This window comes from Actinia tenebrosa, unplaced genomic scaffold (assembly GCF_029948245.1).
Source record: "Actinia tenebrosa isolate PJP-AT-01 unplaced genomic scaffold, QUT_ActTen_1.0 PGA_scaffold3__52_contigs__length_22856419, whole genome shotgun sequence".
NCBI classification, from domain to species: domain Eukaryota; kingdom Metazoa; phylum Cnidaria; class Anthozoa; order Actiniaria; family Actiniidae; genus Actinia; species Actinia tenebrosa.
In genome coordinates this window covers 853,939-874,535 of record NW_028292580.1, presented here as the reverse complement: position 1 = coordinate 874,535, position 20,597 = coordinate 853,939, and the positions used below count along the sequence as shown (strand labels likewise).

Genomic DNA, 20,597 nt, shown 5'->3' with positions numbered 1-20,597 from the left:
GTGGGGGAAAGAAATGCCGGTACCAGTATTTTGTTTAGAATAGTGAAACATTAAATACCTTAAGAGTGGCAAACGGAAGCTTCTCATTGAAATATTTAACAACTGGCTGCAAATCAGGTATATCTCCTTGGATGCGGACCGTAACGATGTATCCTTCGCCAAATCTAACAAGAAAATATTTACCATATTTAATATGCATAGAAAAGTATTAAAATGCATATCGCTGTCGTGCCATTAGGGAATCAAGTCCATATTACGCCTATCCCGACTGGGCTTGATTGATCACCGAAGATGATAGTCCGACAAGCAAACTCGAAGGTTTTTATAGTTTTTATAGTTGTTATTGAGTTTTTTCTAAATGTATTTTTAGAATGCATTTATTCTAAGACAGCCAATAACAGTTTTCAGCATCCGCTGTTGCAACACATTTTAGCTTGTCCGACGTTGCAATAGTAGCTAGCGAAGTAGAACAATGAATACGGGATCAGTGAATTACGATTAAAGTGCTACTACGACGAAAATCGCTCAAACTTGGATTCAGCTGAAACTTCCTAAGAATACTCTTTGAAGGTCGAGTAATCACTGTATAAAGTGTTTTCTCGATATTCAGGACGAAAGTATGATATTTTTACGATTATTTTTTGGAGTCTGTGACGTCATACACTCAACATCAAACATTGCTACATATATTTCTTTGTATATAAATCCTTAATTTATTTTATTCCTATGAAGCCCAAAGGGTGGCTAATGTGCTTATTTCACGTTACTTGTGACTATAATTTATATTTTGGGGTGTTTGGGTATTTCTTTCTCCCTTTACTACTGATATTTTGATCATAAACTACAAAGAAATGTATGGAGCGATGTTCGATGTTGAGTGTATGACGTCACAGACTCCAAAAAATAATCGTAAAAATATCATACTTTCGTACTGAATATCGAGAAAACACTTCATACAGTGATTACTGGACCTTTAAAGAGTATTCTTAGGAAGTTTCAGCTGAATCCAAGTTTGAGCGATTTTCGTCGTAGTAGCACTTTAACAAAACCATAGTTAGTAGAGCGGAATACAATTAAGTTACTAGATGTGAACAAATAATAACTTAAAACATTTAAGCATAGTTAAAGGCACAAATAGAAAATTGAAAACCTATTCTATGTGTTTGTTTGACGTTATCTTAGTATTAGGAAATATAGACGTTTTCAAACTATTTGTGCCTTTAACTATGCTAAAATGTAACTACTCAGTTGTCGTCACAGAATAGTCTATTTTCTAACGACAAGTCATTTTCTAGCTGAAAACTAACTGACGCTTTTGAGAGATGACAAATTATGAAGCAATTTGACAAATCTTCTGATCTGGCATAATTCTTGTTTCTATGATTGATTATATTCTAAGCTCGTAAAACTATCTTTTCTTCACTCAGTCAACTACAAAAATTAAAATTTCGATCAAAATTACATTTTGCGTAAACAATCCTTACCTGTTCTTCAAGTGTTGGCAACTTCCAAGGCATTTAAATTGTCCATTAACCATGATAGCTAGACGTGAACACAGCGCTTCGCACTCCTCCATACTATAAAAGAAAATTTATGCTGTATATGTTTAGATCTTTTTTTAGCGTATTTAAAGCAGACTTCCGCCACATACCTGTGAGAAGTTAGCACTACAGATCTACCATCTTTTACAACGTTAAGAATGAGGTTCCATAGGAAACGCCTGGCACGTGGATCCATCCCTGTGGTAGGCTCATCCTAAAATACGAAAAGAAACTTATCAGATTAATGAAAAGGTTTCACCACATCAAAGATGATAATGTTCAATGTTGTTGATAATACTACTGAAACATTCCTTCTTGTTTTTGTTTTTGTTGTGTGTGTGTGTGTGCGGGGGGGTATCAAAGACAGTTGCCAATAGTGTAATCCAACATTCATTCTGTTGGTGATCAATTTCATTAATTTCTAGCTTCCATTAATCGCTTACCAGAAATATAACAGGTGGGTTGCCAATAAGTGCTATCGCTGTTGACAGTTTTCTTTTGTTGCCACCGCTGTACGATTTACACGGGTATTTAGCATAAGATGACAAACCCAATTTCTTCACTGCCCATGCAGTTACCTAGTTGAAAAAGCAATTCATTTAAGGTGGAACCAAACTTATTCAGAGCGAGTTTTGGACAATTTTATTCTCGCTCCCTTCGCAAAACTAAAGCGTCAATTTAACTGGATTTTTCATCTAATGTGCTTGGATTATCCTAGATTCTAACAGTGTATTTTATTTTAAGATTTCTTAAGTGTTTAACCTATTATGGCCGAAAATCAAACAGTGTTATTTTTAGTTTTTGGGTTTTTTCTCCTCATCCTCAGGTACGATTTTTCTGAAATTTTCAGAATCTTATAATCCAGTACTATTGCAGGCTTTGTATAAATTTGGATGGAAAGTCTTGGGCAGAAAAAAAGTTATGACGCCGCTTGAAAATTCGATCCAAAATTTGAAGAATATGAAACATCGCGCTGCAGAAACATTACCATTGAATGGATTGCCTTGAAATTTTCACATATCTATTTCCAAGTATTGCGGATGAGCCTTACGAAAACATCAGCATTAAATCTTAAAAACTCATCGAATAAATGCTTTTTCACTAATTGTCGTTGTAAAACTCAAATATGAGAGTTTTGCTAAAAATCACATTTTCGCCGTTTTCTTCAAAACGGCTCCAAGTTTTTTCTTTAAACTTCCTATAACAATAGACCAGATCTTTATCTAGATGGTAATGGTCGTCCTATCCAAATTTTGGAGAAAACGTTTTTTAAAGTGAGGAGTACCTAAAGAGCTCCCTCGTCATACAGTTTGTAAAATACAGTTAAATTGACGTAACAGTTTTGCGAAGGGAGCGAGAATAAAATTGACGCTTACGTCTAACAATATGCTCACTGGACACTGAGTTGGTTTTTTAAAAATAAGATGTCGCTCATTTGATTTCAGCGTACTTTATCGAATTCTGCCGCCGCCATGTTGATAATTTTGATTTCAAGCTGTCAAGTTTCATTAGAACTGTTGAGTTTAGTTGAACGGCTGGTATTTTCGTTGATGGCTAAGGCATTGACATTCACTATTATGTTCGCTGGAATATCGAATATATCACTAGAAATAGTGACTGGTCTGCCGTTTTATCTGGGAGATCTGGAATGGCCTCAGAACTTGGATTGTCAATGCTCGTTCATGTTGTGGTTTGGGTGCTTGTAGTCAGGCTTGTAGTTTTTGATAACTATACATTTATATTAAAATATGGACAGTCGTTCAGAAGGATTTCATTATCATAAGAAAACTAAGTTCTCAATTGTATCCATTTTCAGGTAAAATTTAGTCGAAAAACTGTCTTTCAAATAGAAAATCCAATTCAATTTGCTTTTCTCATGCTTTTCTCATGCTTTACTTTGGCTTCAAAATGGATATAATTAACGGCTTAGTTACATCCATTTTGAAATCACTGGTGATTTCTACAATCTGATTGGCTTCCAGCTGTGCGATTTAATCACGAATCACCGACTTAACTTAAAATACTTGCCAATTACTTCACTAGGCGATACAATTCGCCTACGATTCATTTTTTTTCACAAAAGCTAAGGAAAGAAAATACTCGTGGATAAGCTCACTATAAAGCATAGCGAAATGTCACACAGCCTTTAATTTATAAATTTGGTTGATAATTTTTATCAAGTTACAGGTATATTAAAACTGCTGCTCCTGGAAATGTTTTTTTGAATTGTTTTATTGAACAATTGCTTTAAAAGTTATAAACTATTGATATTTGATCACATCTTCCTTGTATGTTTTTTCATTCCAGTGATGTGTCAAGAGGACTGTTTTTTTATCGATATTTAAGCCATATAAGCTTAAACTCTAGCCTATAATTCTAATTTTTTCCATAATATAGCCCTTTGTAGGTAAAAACGAAGTGCAATAACAAAAAAGATAAATAAATTATTTCCTTTCAATTGTATTGCAATGTCAAGTTTATAGGCCCGTTTACACGATATCGATATTAGGCACGGCACTCCTAAATTTCGATACGCGGGCCGACTTTTTTAGGCACGGCACGCTGAATTCTTGTCGTGTAAACACAAAATGTTTCGGCACCCGTCTTAAGATTTCTGGCACGCGGACTTGTTTTTAGGCGGGCCGAGACTACCTGCATAGGTAGTCTCGGCCCGCTTGAGAACGTGGTCCGCGTACCACAATTGCACAAAAATGGCGGCAAATACTACAAACTCTCCAGAAAAGAGTAAAACCTCAAAAGTATCCTCGCACGTTTACAAGACACTGTTGGTGAGTTGATAGTTTTTTCCAAGAGAACTGACGGATCTCCACGCTTACACTGTATTTAGCTTATGTAACTTAGAATTAACGTAAAGTAACCATTTAAATTGCAGTCCCAATTAGAAGAGAAAGGGTACGCAGGTTTTACGTTGAAAGAGGTCGTGAGCAAGATAAAAAAATAAAAAGGCAGAAATACAAAGCAGAGAATGATAAAAAAAGAAAAAAGTGGAAGTAGTGCCAAGAAACCTTGGAAGTTTTTTGAAAAACTCGACAGGATTCTCTCGTGTAAACATAACGTGGATCCTCCAGTCTTAATTGATAGCTCCAAAGAGTCCACAAAGGATGAAGAAGGTAAACAAAAACATTCGCCTTTGGAGGAATTCTGTCATTTTACTTTTGTGTAACGTTCTAAATTTATAAGGGGAGTTCATCCAGTAACAATCACGTGTCAAGGTATTGCAATAGCATATTAGCTTATTCATATTAGCTCACCAAACTTACAGCGCTTCTCAATCACGCGAAATCGTAGGACTTCAATCAAGGCGTTTTCACAACATTCCATAGACACGTACCCTTGAATGCTTTGTGCTTCCCGGCAATGTCATGGAAACACTTTGGTTGACTTCCACCAAAACCTTATTTTGTCGCGATAGGAATTTTTACGAATTTGCGCGGGTGATTGAGAAGCGCTGTAAGTTTGGTGAGCTAATATGAATACCTGGTTTACGAACCTGTTTGAGTTCATTCTCAGGGACACCTCTGAGTCTTGCGTATAAATAAATTTGCTCCTCCGCTGTCATCTCATCGATAAGAGCATCAAACTGTGGGCAGTAGCCTATACAACGGTACACCTTCGGGATGTCGGTCGAAATTCTGTAGGAGTCACAGAACAACAAATTGTTAACAGTGATATTCTAAACATTTTCTAGGAAAGAAAACCTGTATTATTTAACAAATATTAGCTTTAGGCGAAGTGATTATTGGTGATTAGTATAAATTTAGACTCGAATACAGTTTCACGCCCTGTGATTGGTCGAGCAACCAGTGATTGATAATGGTAATCGAACTGAGAGGATATAAAGTCATACCTTTCTTAGAGTGCAATTTGGAATAAATTTGAATGAGTGGGTTTTCAAAGAGTTCAAAATTTATGTCAAATTACAAATTGCAAATTTTCTAATTTCAAATTGCACTCTAAGCAAGGTATGATTTCCTATACAAATTGCACATGTAGTTCAATAACCACTTAATTTGTCCATTTTGAAATACTCTACACTAATACTTCTCTTCACTGTCTATGTCAATGATTTGCTGTCTGTTCCTATACACAGTACGTCTGCGTGTTATGTTGATGACTGTAAATTGTATCTGTCATATCCCTCAAGTGATTTGGATGATGCAGTCAGCAACCTAAATGAAGACCTTCATAATATATGCCAGTGGTGTTGTCAGAACTCTCTACTAATTAATCCTGAAAAAACCAAAGTCTTTCTTATGTCGAACACCCTCCATCACTATTTCTATGCTGGGAGAAGAAATCGCCCCAATAGCATCTGCTAAAAATCTTGGGCTATATATTGATCAGTCTCTGAACTACAATGAAAACATAAATAAAACTGTCTTCAACTGTTTCTATAAGCTAAAACAAATTTATAGAACCAAACATTTGTTAGATACTAAGACACTTCTTATTTTAATTCAGTCCTTTGTTTTCAGTAGAATGTTTTATTGTTCTACTGTATGGTCCAATACTAGTAATCTTCATAAATTGCAGTTGATACAGGGCTAGAATAATGCTTGGTCTTAGGAAATATGACCAAATATCATCAGGTTTGAAATCTTTGAATTGGTTGTCTGTGAAGGAAAGACTGTATTTAAATCATGGCATTTAAATGTATTCATAACTTAGTTGCTGACTGTTTACATATTTATAGTACACTCAACAAAATTACTCGACTCTGATTGGTCGAGAGGAGTACAATTATAGCGTTAATTGTACTCCGTAGGAGTACCGAATTAAGTCGCTATGGCAACACGGCCAAAACAATGTCAAAACAATTATTTTCTATCATTTTGTACTTAAAAAGCATAAATAAAATTTTAAAGCCGTAAGAACTAATCTTTTTTATGCATTTCAGTTGCACGATGGACTGGAAATCGGCCGCCAAATAGACAAAGATGAACGGCGTCGCTTCGCATTTTTTACTGAAATTTTGTTGAGTGAACTATAAACAAAAAATCGCACGATCTTCTCGTACAATTTGGAATTAATAGACACTCGTAATGTTTTGAAAGTTCTTTAATTGTACTCGCCTAAAGGCTCGTGCAATTACAAGAACTTTCAAAACATTACTCGTGTCTATTAATTTCTAAATTGTACTCGAGATCGTGCGATTTCCTATACTAATAAGTTCGTCTTGCGTTCAAAAATCCATTATTTCCGTCTTGCCACAGGGCCGAAATTCTTCTCTTATACAGGTTGTAAATTATAATTGTTACTAGTTGTAACTAGTAATTAAGTTTAATATTTTGTACATATTTTTATCTATTCTATATTTCTACATTTTAGATGTGTAACTGAAAAACCCATATTGGGAGTTACCAATAAAGTATATATGTTTGTATGTATTGGCTTTCAAAGAAACGTGTAACCTGTGTAGCTTTGACCTGTGTCAAATTATGGGCTTTAAAAAATCACCAACCTCTGATCCCAAAACATGGAGTAAATCTGTGTTGAGGCAGTTCTGATAAGTTAAGTCGTTGGTTTCTCCAAGCTCTCCATTCATTCACAGTACTCAACATGTGATTCGTTAATGGGACAACATGGTCACTGAATTGTTGCTTTCTTTTAAATAAGATGTCGCTCAGATTGCATTAACTGTAATGTCTCTGGCTTCTAAATTGTCTAATTGTCTTTGGCTTCCTTCTGAGATCTGATTGGTCAAATGATTTTTCTTCTGCAATTTCATTGGCTCTTCAAAACAGTGTGATTTAAAACAGAAAAGGGTGTAATTCGTGCTGAAATCGTACTGCTGAGAGTCAATCCAATTGCAGGATTTGCCAGTGTTTTCAAAATGGATATATTTTTGGTGAATTAGGGGTTAGAGACTGATGTGAGTGTTTTGTTTACAAAGACATAAAACATTTTTTTTCTAATTCAAAAGCGTACACCGAATAAATTTGATGTTAGAAAAAATAAGTCAAGTCTTCGGAAGTTCTGAAAGGAAAAATACACCTAAAAAGTTTCCCCTCCTCCCAAAAAGCGGTACATAACAAAGATAAGGTGTTAAAATAAGCTCCAGCATACCAGCACATCGGGCAACCCAGTGCACGCTCCAAGAGCGTCTTTTTAAAAAAACACTCATTATAATGATAACCCAGTGGCGCTTGGATTTTACACAGTGAACGAAGATTCAACATTAATCATCGATACCAACTGTCAAAGTCCATTTTTCTTAAACTCTGATTGGGCGCGAGATGGTATCACGTGAACGTAAACAAGTTACAAAAGCAGCAGCTCTCATCGGGCAACAATATGTTGTTGACTAGTAATAACAATAGAGGAAGTGATTCCCCCGGAAATGTAAGTTATCCTAAGTTTAAAAAAATCAAATAATCAAAAAATGAAATAATTGCTGCGTGTTCTTTGACAGTTTGTATAGAACAAAACACTTATGGAATGGAAACTTGGAACAGCAATGTGTTAGAAATTACCTAAACACACTGTTTCCCTCGGTCTCAGTCAATAAGTGTTAAATGTTTACCTAGCCGTGAGTCTTCGTTCACGGATAATCACTAACCCTAAGGCGAATAATTGTTTTAGTACCATTACACAGGTGTTTATTTAAAAGAACATAAAATCGGTTTGCTTCTGAGATTTCTTTATTCATTTCTATCATATTTTCAAAGTGGTACGCATCAACAAATTTAATGGAGCGCGCGCAATCCTAAGAAGATTTTATATAATCACCTGGTTAATGATACTAATAGTCAATATGTGTGGTTTACCTATAGGAGTTAAGTACAGCATCGCCTGCTGTCATCGATGTGTCACCAGTCAGCATTTTGAACGTACTCGTCTTGCCTGCACCATTGACCCCAAGAAGACCAAAACACTAAAAAAAACAAGCCGCAATTTCAATTTCATTTTTAAAGTGTGACGACAATGAAATTTTTACTATTTAGGGACATGTTAAAGTACTTTACAAAAGATGAATTTCGCATTTTTTGGTCCGAGAGATATTCAAGTTTTAAGTTTATGCTATTTAGGAGGTTGATGAGGTCATCTTTTTATTTCAGTGTCCTTCAACATAGATTTCAGCATATCTCTCAGAGCATTTAATGAATGCCATTCATTTTCAGTATAGTTGTATTCAAAATATGGAACATGAAAACGCAAAAACTGTGGATGCTATGGCATATGAGGAGTCTTTAAAGGCCCGAGCAAACGAGCGCAATATTGTTGGCCAACAACTTCCAACATCGTTGGGCTGAACATGTTGGGAGCGTTTAACACCATGTTGCGTGTTGCCCTGACTTGTTGGATGCTGTTGGGTGAAGTTTGAAACTAGTCAAACTTTCAAGCAACTCTCAACATTTCTTTTGTTTCACGGTCAACGAATCGTAGCCTAACAATGTTGCGTTCGTTTGGACAGCAGATCCAACAAAAAAAATAATGTTTATAAGAGCAATGGGGAAAACAATGAAGCATTTTAAATTTGATTTATATGTGCCAGTAATGTTTTGTATATTTAATAACTACTCCTCACAGCATTAGAATATGACTTGGAAAAATCTTTATGACTTCAAGAAGCCGCACTCAAACTATGAAATGTTTTCGCGTCATTCAAAATTTTACACCAGGCAATAAATAAAATAGAGGTTTATGCTTATGTAGGATCAAACTGAGAATATTGTCAGAAAGGTGATTGGCACTTTCAAGAAGCCTAACCAACTACAATGCTAATGTCCACAAATTCTCAAAATTTTCCTTCCTCTCTTTCCAACGCATGTAGGTTGAATTTTTCGGAGAGATTCTCGTTAAAAAATGATTTTTCGGTCGTCCAACTGTCAGACATCACATCACAACTTTCGAAATCTACCTTTAAATTCGTTGCCAAAATTTATCAAATCTCGCGTATTAAGATAAAGATTTAAGTGACTTATCAGTAACAATTAGACTACGAGGTCGAGTTGTCTGTGAGTCATTAGATAGTCCGCGGCGATGAGGCGTAGCGCCGAATGCGACTATTTGACTCATGGAAAAGGAGAACGAGTAGTCTAATAATTGTTTTAGCATAAACCTACTAGCTAATAATATTGGTAGTATTGAAAACAAAAAATGACACTGAAAATTTTACTGTACAAGGGGACTGATGGTCAACCGGTGACACTTTCATTCATATTTGAGAACTCGTCTCGAAGTATTAACGTAAAGCTTAAACTTGCTCTATTTCTATAGCTTTTTGTCTCTATCATTGCTGTCACCAAAACTCCCTTTCCGATATCTATTGCCTTATCAGTTCTTGGCATATTTTTTTAAATTAATAAGTGATAAACTGAAATACTATATTTACGAAAACTTTGTCGTCAGATCATTCAAAGCCTTGCCATGTTTACAATTTTCTTAAGATTCTTGTTAGTTAACTTGCACTTTCTTTATCGTTTCGTCTGTTCTTCTGTTTAAAATTCTTCTTGAACAAATGGAATCCTTTTTAAATGCCATCATTATCTCAGTAGTCAGTTGTTTGTCTGTTGTATTTAAAATTTGCACATAAAATCTGACGAGAGTTCAGAGATTTTGCAAAGTACGTTTACGAACCTTTTAGGAAATAAGATTTTTCATGTAAATAATGGCTTCTGTTCCGAATCTGTATTGCACACAAGTTTGCTGTCAGTATTCCTCGTTACAAGAGCTTTTAAACCTATATCTACGAGCTTCTCTTTGCTGTGCGAAAAAATTGAACAGACCCGCCATTTTGTTTTCATAATCTTTATTTTAATACTAGTTTATCGATTTGAACCACCTTGAGAGTTGGTTTAAATTTAACCCCCTCTTTAACCCGGGCAGTGCATTTTGGGATGCTAATCGTAGATTAAGTCGCGTAATGGGGGATTAGTTAATCGACCCACTAATCCAGCTTTGAACAACGACATTTAAACCATAGATTAACTAAACTGCGATTTAAAAAAATTAATCTTGGTTTAGGTCTAATCCTAGATTAGTTTAATCGAGCTTTTGAACAACCCGGCCCAGCAGTCAGCATAAAAGAGCATGCGTAGGTATTAATTTACGTCACGTGATCAGCTAGCTCCGCATTCTCTGAATCACTTGGCAACTTAGTGATATTGATTGACAGTTGGAACATGCTAATTAATCGGACTGTATACCGGAACCCTATAGCAAAAGCCCGCAAAGGTCTCTTGGGTAATGTCCTAAAGACCCCTGGGTATTATTGCGCAACTTGTCCATTTTGTGGGGGAGGAATCAGGAGCGGTATTTCAGAAAACTTAACTATAGCTAAATTCATTCAAAGTAAACTAAATCTTCTCTTTCTGAGCGAATCAAACACTACATGCTTAGTGGCACGTACAGGAAGCCCTTCCAATGCAGTTCTCGTTTGACATTCGCTGTACTTCTCGTTGTTTCGCCTCTTTTAAATCTCAATGCCTTGCCATTATTATAATAAATATTTTAATAACCTCGTTTGCTCGGTCCGTACCGTAAGTTATGGATCCTCGTTTTTCCACTTTTTTATGGCCCGCGCGCTAAGCGCTTAATAAGAGCTATATATTTTTACTCGCCGCTCGAAGACGCGCGTCTCGGTAAATATTCCCCGATATTCACTTTGCCTTCGGCGAATAATTGTTAATTATTATAATCTTTGGTTGCTCAAGTATTGAGTATATGATGTATATATCAGAAAAAATGGCCGCCAATTTTTAAACTCCATATAAGGAAAGTGACATTTTACTTCACTATGAAATGTCTTTCGATAAAGACAAAAAAAGGAAGCTACAAATTTCATCGTCGCGAACTTATAAGTAAACAAGCTGGTATTTTCGTTCTCACCTCTCCTTGAGGGATTCCCAAGCAAAGACGATCCACTGCTAAATGCTTCCCTCGTTTACGAGAGTAATATACCTGCGGAAAAAGATAGAAAAGATATTTAACAAAAAGACTTCAAACAAGCAGTTCATGGTTCCGACTCCCTTAGTTACCGTTGCTATGTCCCACAAGCTCAACAAATTAGCTAAAATATCTCAATATAGATTACTCTGTCAAGTACCCTTTAAAAAAAGAGATCCTTTATAGCTTTTCGTTGGACAAGATTTTAAATTCACTGAGAAAACTGCTGCAACGGTGACTGGTTTTCTATTGCCCGAGTCGGAGCCATGAGTTGCACACCAAATAATAGTTCTCGAAGTGAGAAAGAGTGAGAAGACAGGTCAGCATCCTTACTTTGGTTAAATTTTCTATTCGAACCAAGTCGTTGGAAGCATCACCACCTAAAACTCGACAACGTTCATCTGCAACATCTTCGTCTTCAGCTTGGATCGGAATCTTTGATACAGGTATTCTCCTGATAAAAATGGGAGCACATTATAGCATAACAACTAGTCACAGTATAGAATAACATCCCTGATACAAACTAAGGCAAAATAAACAGCATCACACTAGCTATACCAACCATCTAATAAATAGAGGACATGTGCATCCGGAGATACAGATTTTTCTTCGAATGTTGAGGTCATATCTTACGAGTGAGCGCTGCGAACAAGTAAGATATTCTCAACACAAGAAGATAAAATCTGTATCTCCAATCAGCCATGTAGTATTCTGTTTAATATGTTATATTAATACACTCAACAAAATTACTCAATTTTGATTGCACAAAAAACTGTATAATCTTCTCGTACAATTCCGAATTTATAGATTCTCATGTTTTGAAAGTCCTCAAAATAGACACAACAAAAGGCTAGTCCAATTCTGAAAACTTTCAAATCAACACTCGTAGCTATAAATTACGAATTGTACTTGAGATCGTTTGATTTTCTATAATAATAATTATCAATGAAATACAATTTGAGTGGATTTTTTACTATTTAATGCGATTTCTAAGAATTCTTACCAATGGTGTTATTTTCGCATGTGATTAATATAAATGAACCAAGAGAAATTTAAACAGTAATGATAAATGATGGTAATTGAACTGAGTGGAGTGCAATTTGGTCTGAAATCAAACGCGCGATGACGAAATCGCACGACCGCGTAGCGGGTGTGCGTTTTGTAATTGCAAGTTTGATTTCAGAACAAAATTGAACGACACGAAGTTCAATTACCACTTAATCATATCCTTTTTGTAATCATACACAAGAAAAAGACACAATAAAGAGTGCAGATCAGAATAATAAAGTTAATGTAGAAGAAGAAGTAAATCAATCAGGTTTTTCCTGGTATAAAATGCGGCAAAAAAATAATAATTTTAAAACCGTCTTTTTTAAAAAGTTTTAAATTTTGATCTTTTTTTTTTTTTTGCTTCTTGTTTTTTGTTTTTGTTTTTGTTTTGTTTTTGTTTTTTTTGTTTGTTTTTGTTTTGTTGTTTTGTTGTTGCTGTTGTTGTTGTTGTTGTTGTTTTTTTTATTGATGTTTTTTTAGGATGCGATTAAGAGCTCCTAAGGATGCAATTCAGGAATTAATCGCACCCCTTTGAACCAATCAGATTGAAAACTCAGTTATTGTGCCATCGTCACCAACCTCTTATTAGAAACCAGATCAGCTGGTTGTTTTTCTGCACGCGCATACTGCTTTACGCCGTTTGCTTACTTTTTTGAAACACAAAAGAACACATTAGCAAACAGAGTAGAGCGCGTACAGTATATGTATGTTCAGAAAAGCAACCGTTAAATTGAATGATTCTAAAAAATAGCATCAAAGATTCTAAGAATAGCATCAAAGAGTGCTATTGATGGCGCGGGAATTCCTACTTTTAGTTCATATGCCTTTGCATAAACTTTATGCACTTTAATTCCGCCGTTCCAGGATGGCAATAGTGATTAATTCATCAAGCTTGATGGAGAATAGTACCTTGGTTTTAAAAAGAACCTGTATTCCATGAGAATAGTGAGGATAAAAAATATGATTCCTTCAAAAAACATGCAGAAAAGGTTCCGGCTGACAATCATCCACTCAAACGGCGAGCGAATCTTTTCATTTTCTCCTGCAAAAAAGTGGGCGGAAATTAGACTATGAAAATTTTGAACTTAATTCATTAATTCCATACTTGAGGCATGCAATACCTTTTTGAGCGTAACTTACCGATTTGGGTGTAATATTCTGTCATGTACTGATTATAAGCTAAGTCCATTAGCCCACGCCCAAGACAATAGTTCGGAAATCCTAGACTGACATCCTTAAGAATACTGTTGATGTCAGTCAATACCTTTAAGAAAAATCACAAATTAAAATATTCCACGAGACAAACATTTCAATAAGATTGTAAATCCAGGGGTCTGTTTTACTATATACCACCCCCCCCCCTCCCCAACACACACACACACGTGACCCTCGCTACCGAACCAGAGAAGAAATAAGAAAATTATGTGAAATAAACTGGTGTATGGAAGGAAGAAGGAGAGGGAGGCGAGGCCTCAATTAATCAATGACAGGGTAAACTGAAGAAATCCTGTGGGTTACATACAGATGAATGAACAATGCGAATTCATGGATAAAACATGTAACTAACCTCATCATCAGGAAACAGTTGTAAGATAAAGGTAGTTACAGTAGCCGTGATGCCAACAAACAAATTAAGCACTATCATCGCCACATAAGCTGAACTGGCTTCATTGAAACAGAAGGCACTTGGATACATCATTGGTGTTATAGACCAACTGCAAAAACATGTCAGTATATCAAAACATTAGGATTCACAGTTTTAATCAACGAAAGAGTGACTTGTTCATCGACTCACCCATACAACATAAAGAGACTGACAACAGCAGGGTAGTTCGTTGGCGAAGCATAAGCTGGAACACTGAACAGATAAAGCAGGGTAATACAAGCTGCTGCGGGAATCAAGTAGTTACACTGTGTAAATGAAAAAATAAGATAAGATAAAATGTTAAAAATAATAAAGTGCTCAGTACAATGCACCCTGAACAATAGCACCATCCATAACACTGCAGCAGCGAAGTACTGCAGCTTATCTCCCACAATCCAAGAAAAAAACATCTTATACATTAAGCAGTCAGAACATTTTGAAGCAAGGATTTCGCCACCAGGAGCGAAAGAATTAGACTAATAAGACTAATAAGTTAGTTTAAAGCAGTTCTTTGTATACTCGTGCCAATGTTACGAGTACCACTGGCCAAAATTATGCGCTTTGTTGGTATTTTTTCTTAATTCATAGTTAAGGGTTGATGTATATGCGATGTGAGATGTAACATCACCCAAAACACTCGCCAGCAACGTGGCATGCATCATTTGTTGTGCGTATGTCTGGTTGCCCTATACCCATTAGTTAATATTGAGTGCATGGCCAGAATTCACATATCATTAACATATGTCAAAACCTACCATATCCCAGAGATAATTTGCTAGCCAGTAAATAGCAGGATCGACTCCACTAACAAACTGAAGATGTTTAGCTTTGGAAGACCTTTCCGTCACTAAGAACACAACAAAGCTTGCAGGCACGAAGGACATGGCGATGATGACAAAAATAGCGATGACCAAATCTGTTCCTTGTCGTCTGATCCACAGAAGAACCCACGCATTAGTATTGCACGTATTACTACTTCATGAAGAATTTTGTCAGTAAGAAAAAACGAAAGAACATTTACTTACAGGTAGTCTGCAGAAAGATGAATATTCGAAGTACTATTGAATGGGAATGGATGGTTGTACACGCTTATTCCTGTTGTGGGAATAAATTCAATCATTTAAAAAAAGACCTTTTATAAAGTACCCTAGGTGGCCTCAAAGGGCGAATGGCGTAGTCACCTTCCAGTAGTGGAGTACGTACATTTCTTAAGAGGAAGCTAACCAGCCAAAGGTAGCAAAAATACGACACACAATCGACAATTAAATTGCTAAAAAGTGATAAGTCCGCTACTTCAGTAATTAACGAATAACGATTGCCGCAAAACTAAAGAAATGAGGCTAATTCACACCTTGGGCACGCTTAATCCCCTTGGCATGAACGAATGCTTCTCGTTTAATTAGTCTATTGTTACTTTCGATCCTCTTGTTTCCTTTTGTTTTCCCTTATACTTATCTCTCATTGGTTATTTATCATCCACGCTCACTATATAAACACATTTCCACATTCATCTCTCGTTTACTCCGATGAAGGACTAACGTCCGAAACGTCAGTTTCATTTTTACATACCATACGGTGTTACAAATTATCTATCTATCAACTGTTTTACTTCAGTAAAAAACGATCATCCTTTGACTTGAACTAAAAAAGAGCAGCGAAATAAAAAATGGTGATGTTGTTTTTATTTGCAGACCCCAGTAGCATCATTCTAATCTCATATTCAAAAGCATATTCTTGAATGCATGGTATTCTAGCTACAACTAAATTTTTACTCACCGTATATTGACGGATTTCCTTTATTTTTATCAAGTGAAGCTCTCAAGATGGCATTGTTCATAACGTTCAGATATGTCGGAAGTGCATGGTATCCCTTGTTATTATACCAAGACTAAAAATAAACACACATTGACTGATAAATGACTGCCAACTTGATTAAGATGAAGAAATAGAAAACGCGCGCGCGTGCTGTGTGCTGTCATAATGCACGCGGGGGTTGGCAGAACACGAGAGAAGTGTAAGGAGAAGCACGATGCGTAGCGGAGTGCTTTTCGACACTTCTTGAGTGTTCTGCCAACCCCCAAATGCTTTATGACTGCACACAGCACAGCAAGCAAGTTTTTTATTTCTTTTATAAAATACAAATTACAATAATAGATAGGAATGACGCAACGGAAAGTGCGCGCGCGTGCAATGTGCTCTCATAAAGCACGCGCTCCAAACCAATCAGAACGCGACATTCATAACAGTTATTTTATAAAATTAAATAGTAGATTAGCTCTTCTACGAAGAATCAAATCTCTTTTGCCACTATATTGATTGATTATGGGATCGTTGTTTGGAGTAATATCTCGAAAGATCAATCGAAACGCGTAAACCAAGTGCAGAGAAGAGCAGAAAGAGCTATCTTAAATAATCTTAAGCATATTTGAAATCTATAGAAATGTTGGCTTCCTATGGTCGAAAGAGCTAAACATCTTAATAATAATAATTTGACTTCTAAAGCGCGATAACCCAGGGTACCATTGCTATGTGCCATTACTATTCTTTTTAAGGTTATCCGTAGACTGAGGCTAACTGAAATAAGCTCGGCTAGTTAGAGTGGAGCAAGCCCTTTAAGAACTTTAAAAGTAATTTAAATTAATTTATATTCGACACGAAAACAGACAGGTAACTAGTGTAATTCCCGTAACAAAGGGGTGATTTGACAGAATCTAGATACAGAAAAAAACTAAGCGAGCAGGTGCATTCAAAACACGCTGCAATAGGTCCTTTGCAGCTCAGTAATCACGTGCTGATTAATTCACTGAGAGCAAATGAATGAACATCTTGATTCCCATGGGTGAAATATACTGGCGAGCAAACAATCTTTCCACAACCTGTTTCGAGGGATCGCAATGGAACTAAATTTCGTGACATACTGGTTACATATCGTTTCATTCAGTTCTTTACAAGTAGCTAAGAAGAATTACCCATCTAAAATAAAATAAAAAATTTTGCTCACCAGTAGGGACACGCGACTGTAAACTGCAAAGGGCCTATTTGTGAAGTTGGCAATAGCCCACCTCCGACATATGCTCGATTGTCACGCACAAAGGTTGCAGTATAAGGCTACGTGCTATATTAAATTTATCATTACCGCCTGTCACGAATGACTGAGTGTTTATTACGTAGCCTCATACTGAAACCTTTGTGCGTGACAATCGAAGCTTATATCGGAAGTGGGCTATTAGGAAAGCCATAGTACAGACTGTTGCAGTAATCAAATCTCCTAGTAATTAAGGCATGGATTAGGGTTACTGCAGATTCCTTAGTTCCTTGTTTGGATAAATGTTTTCCGTAAATGGGTCACGAATTTTTTTTGTTGAATTTTGCCCCATATATGATTAACGGATAATCGTATGGCCGATAAATTGTATACCTTCATTAAATAAAGTTTATCATCATCATCATCATCATCATCATCATCATCATCATCATCATCATCATCATCAAGATACTGCCTTTTCGATTGGACCTCGAATAGTTTATCGCGTACCTTGACTGCTTCTCTTACTGCCAGCCTTCTAATAGATGCAACAGGTACTTTTTCAAACTTCTCAGGGATGAACTTCACAACATTACCAAAAGACAGTCCACCATACCTGAAACGATTAAAGAAGCACACAATAGCTTACATCAGGTGGTATTGGTGCGTAACGTTTCATTTAGGCACGTTCATGGGCATTGTTCGCGCGCATCCTTTCTACGCATGATTTGATGATGACATCATTCCATCGTTTTTGATAAGCAAAATCTCATAAAAATTTCTTTTATCTCTTGTAGCTCTAAGAAAAAGTCGGGAATCCCATTTTTATTTCGTTTTTAAAAGTACCCGGTAATACCTAACTTTAGAGAAAACTTTTTAAACATATATTGTGTATAATTGGAATATAAATAATTTCACGTAACGTGAAGGCTTCAAGTCCACACTAATAGCACAATATTTCTAATTTTTAACACTGCAAATGCTTACTAGTTATTTCGTTATTTCTAGTGAAAAATGGGGACTTTCTTTTTTTTCAGTGAAATATTTTTGACCGTAAAAAGGTTGAACTCCCACGTATTCTGACGACTAAACGAAGTCGGGGACCCCCTTTTCTATTTGCCTAGTTTACTTCTAGTATGATGTTCTTTCATCGTGCAAAATCTTAAAATATCTGATTACGGGATTTCGTGCCCATGAATGTCCTTAATTTGTCTCAATACAAAGCATTTGTGTCGTAAATGAGATAAAAGCAGCAAGAAAGGATATAATTTGTTCTAGTATGACTTAACTAACCTATGTCTTCTAAATGCCTGAGTGGTATACAGAAGATATTTAGACATGTTTCTCCCAGTAATATTTTGCAAAGTATCAAGAGTTATCGTAATCAATTCATCTGGACGTTTCCCAGCAGCACCTTTACTGCACAAATACCATGTACCATTGGCTGAACATTTGCAACCAGGACCAGTTTCTTGGTGTGTTACAGACTCTGATAAATTCATTGAGCTATTGGAGTAGTAAATGTAAGAGAACTTTTCGTTTGTTGGCTTAAGATAAACACTAGACACATCATCTATAGCTTCTCGGCAGGACTCGTCAAACAGGTTTGCTAACTGGTCTTTAGTTAGTTGAGTGTGGTTTACTAGTGATAATTTGGATGACTGTAAACAGCATGTTGCACCAACTCCTGAAGGTAGAGTCAGTGTTTGTTCCATCCGTTTGGCCAACAGATTCATCCCTTTGGCTTCATTTCCAAACGGAATGAAATTTCGACGTGGAAACATTGATGGGGATAACTGCAGAGGTGGTAGATCGGGGAGCGGAGGTAGAGATAGAGCCATAGTCATAGCAATGCTTATAAACAAAGCTGGCAAAAGAATCTGTGAAATCACGCCTTTAAAATTACGACGAGCATGGTGGAAACGTTTGAGGATCAGAGCATAGAACTGCTGCCACTTTAGGGCTGACCTTGTCAGTGTGTGGCTTCCAACACCACTAGCCCCAGTTTTTTCAACTGAAAGGAAGAAGAAGAAATTTCACAAACTAGAAATCAATTTCACATCTGTTTGCTAACAGTCATGGAAAACATGTGACCCTTGAAAGCCAAGGATATTCCATGTTGTGCTCTTATTTAGTATAATTTCATGATTTCGATTTTTATATAGTGCTCTTCTCCATATGGATATGCTCAAAGCCACAGTGAGTTGGTTAGTATGATAAACCACAAGAGGTGGTTAGTATGAGGTGTAGGCACTGAGGGTGGTCAATGCCAGGATTTCTTTGTCCTTAGTGGTTCTTTTACATCCCTCCAATATAGGCTAGTAATTAGATATATTTTCCATAGCTTGCGTTGCCGTCGGTCTGGGTTTTTGGGGGGGGGGGGGGGGGAGGGGCGGAATGGGGAAAGAAGGAAAGACGGCGTGCCCCAGCCTCCTCCGCAGGCCACCCCATACTCCATGTATTCTCTGTTAGGATCCCTAAATTCTATACGAGAGAAGAACTAGGAATTAGAGAGGAGGAGGAGTGGGGATTCCTGCGGTGGAGGCTACGCCTGCCTGGAAACCCTAGGATTTTGAGTAGCCGATCTCTGACCTGCTTATCGTAGCGTAACGATAATATGTCTACTCGAGTGTAGCGCCAAATCATGCAAAAAATGCAAACCGTCACTCGAACCACAACATACTAAAATTCGCCGATGAACTCGAAAATTATCTTACGTATTGATTATCATCATTCTTTCATGTCCCAGAGTTTGGAGAGCATGGAATTATTTTTTCCGATAGATTTCGAGGTGAATGCGAGTGCAATTGGAGTCCAGACGGCATCTAGTTGCCAGTCTTGTGTAATTGTTTTGCACGAGTAGAGAGTGTCAAAACGCATCGGACGCCAAAATGAAACACATTTTAGACGATTGTAAGTATTAAACTGACAGATTTCATACATATCATTTTGATTGAGAGCGTTTCAGCCAACCACCAATTCCCGTCCTCCAGCGGACGGGCTACTCAAAATCCTAGGGTTTCCGGGCAGGCGCTCTTTCCCTCCCCAACCCCCCTCCACCCCTCCATCCCACCGCGTTAAAAAAAACAACAGCAAAACCTCCGGCAACGCAGGCCATATTTTCCATAATTTTGTATAAACTGACAGGGATATGTCAGGGATATGTCACAATGATCATGTCAATGGTACAATGGTACAACAATTATACAATATTGATTTACATACCATTAGTTGGTCTGCTACGGTTTACGTCTTCTTCAGAATTCGAGACCGTTAAAAGATTTTCTCTATCATCGTTTCTTGAATAGTCATTCAGCTCCAGGCAATCCTCTCTTTCCATGGAAGAAAAGTTCTGGGCCGCAAGTGAGGTAAAAGACTCTTGGCTTGTTGCGATATTATCTGAACAAAAGACACCATAGCAAACGAT

General features: G+C 36.8%; 1 protein-coding gene across 2 annotated transcripts in view; it reads right to left on the bottom strand.

The window, feature by feature from the left end:
• The window catches only part of LOC116307153 (ATP-binding cassette sub-family A member 2), a 55,697-nt gene that overhangs the window by 1,717 nt on the left and 33,383 nt on the right, over window positions 1-20,597 (bottom strand). The window contains exons 21-38 of one of the 2 annotated variants that reach the window (XM_089034801.1): window positions 20,396-20,569; window positions 18,464-19,184; window positions 17,564-17,786; window positions 15,922-16,033; window positions 15,171-15,240; window positions 14,901-15,075; window positions 14,296-14,411; window positions 14,068-14,215; window positions 13,641-13,764; window positions 13,410-13,542; window positions 11,784-11,904; window positions 11,394-11,465; window positions 8,330-8,436; window positions 5,053-5,194; window positions 1,985-2,119; window positions 1,652-1,755; window positions 1,485-1,577; window positions 59-164 (exon numbers count right to left, since the gene is read on the bottom strand). In XM_089034801.1, the coding sequence (XP_088890927.1) occupies window positions 59-164; window positions 1,485-1,577; window positions 1,652-1,755; window positions 1,985-2,119; window positions 5,053-5,194; window positions 8,330-8,436; window positions 11,394-11,465; window positions 11,784-11,904; window positions 13,410-13,542; window positions 13,641-13,764; window positions 14,068-14,215; window positions 14,296-14,411; window positions 14,901-15,075; window positions 15,171-15,240; window positions 15,922-16,033; window positions 17,564-17,786; window positions 18,464-19,184; window positions 20,396-20,569 (2,876 nt within the window). The remainder of the gene's footprint in view (window positions 1-58; window positions 165-1,484; window positions 1,578-1,651; window positions 1,756-1,984; window positions 2,120-5,052; window positions 5,195-8,329; window positions 8,437-11,393; window positions 11,466-11,783; window positions 11,905-13,409; window positions 13,543-13,640; window positions 13,765-14,067; window positions 14,216-14,295; window positions 14,412-14,900; window positions 15,076-15,170; window positions 15,241-15,921; window positions 16,034-17,563; window positions 17,787-18,463; window positions 19,185-20,395; window positions 20,570-20,597) is intronic. The other variant, XM_089034802.1, reaches the window with a different exon arrangement.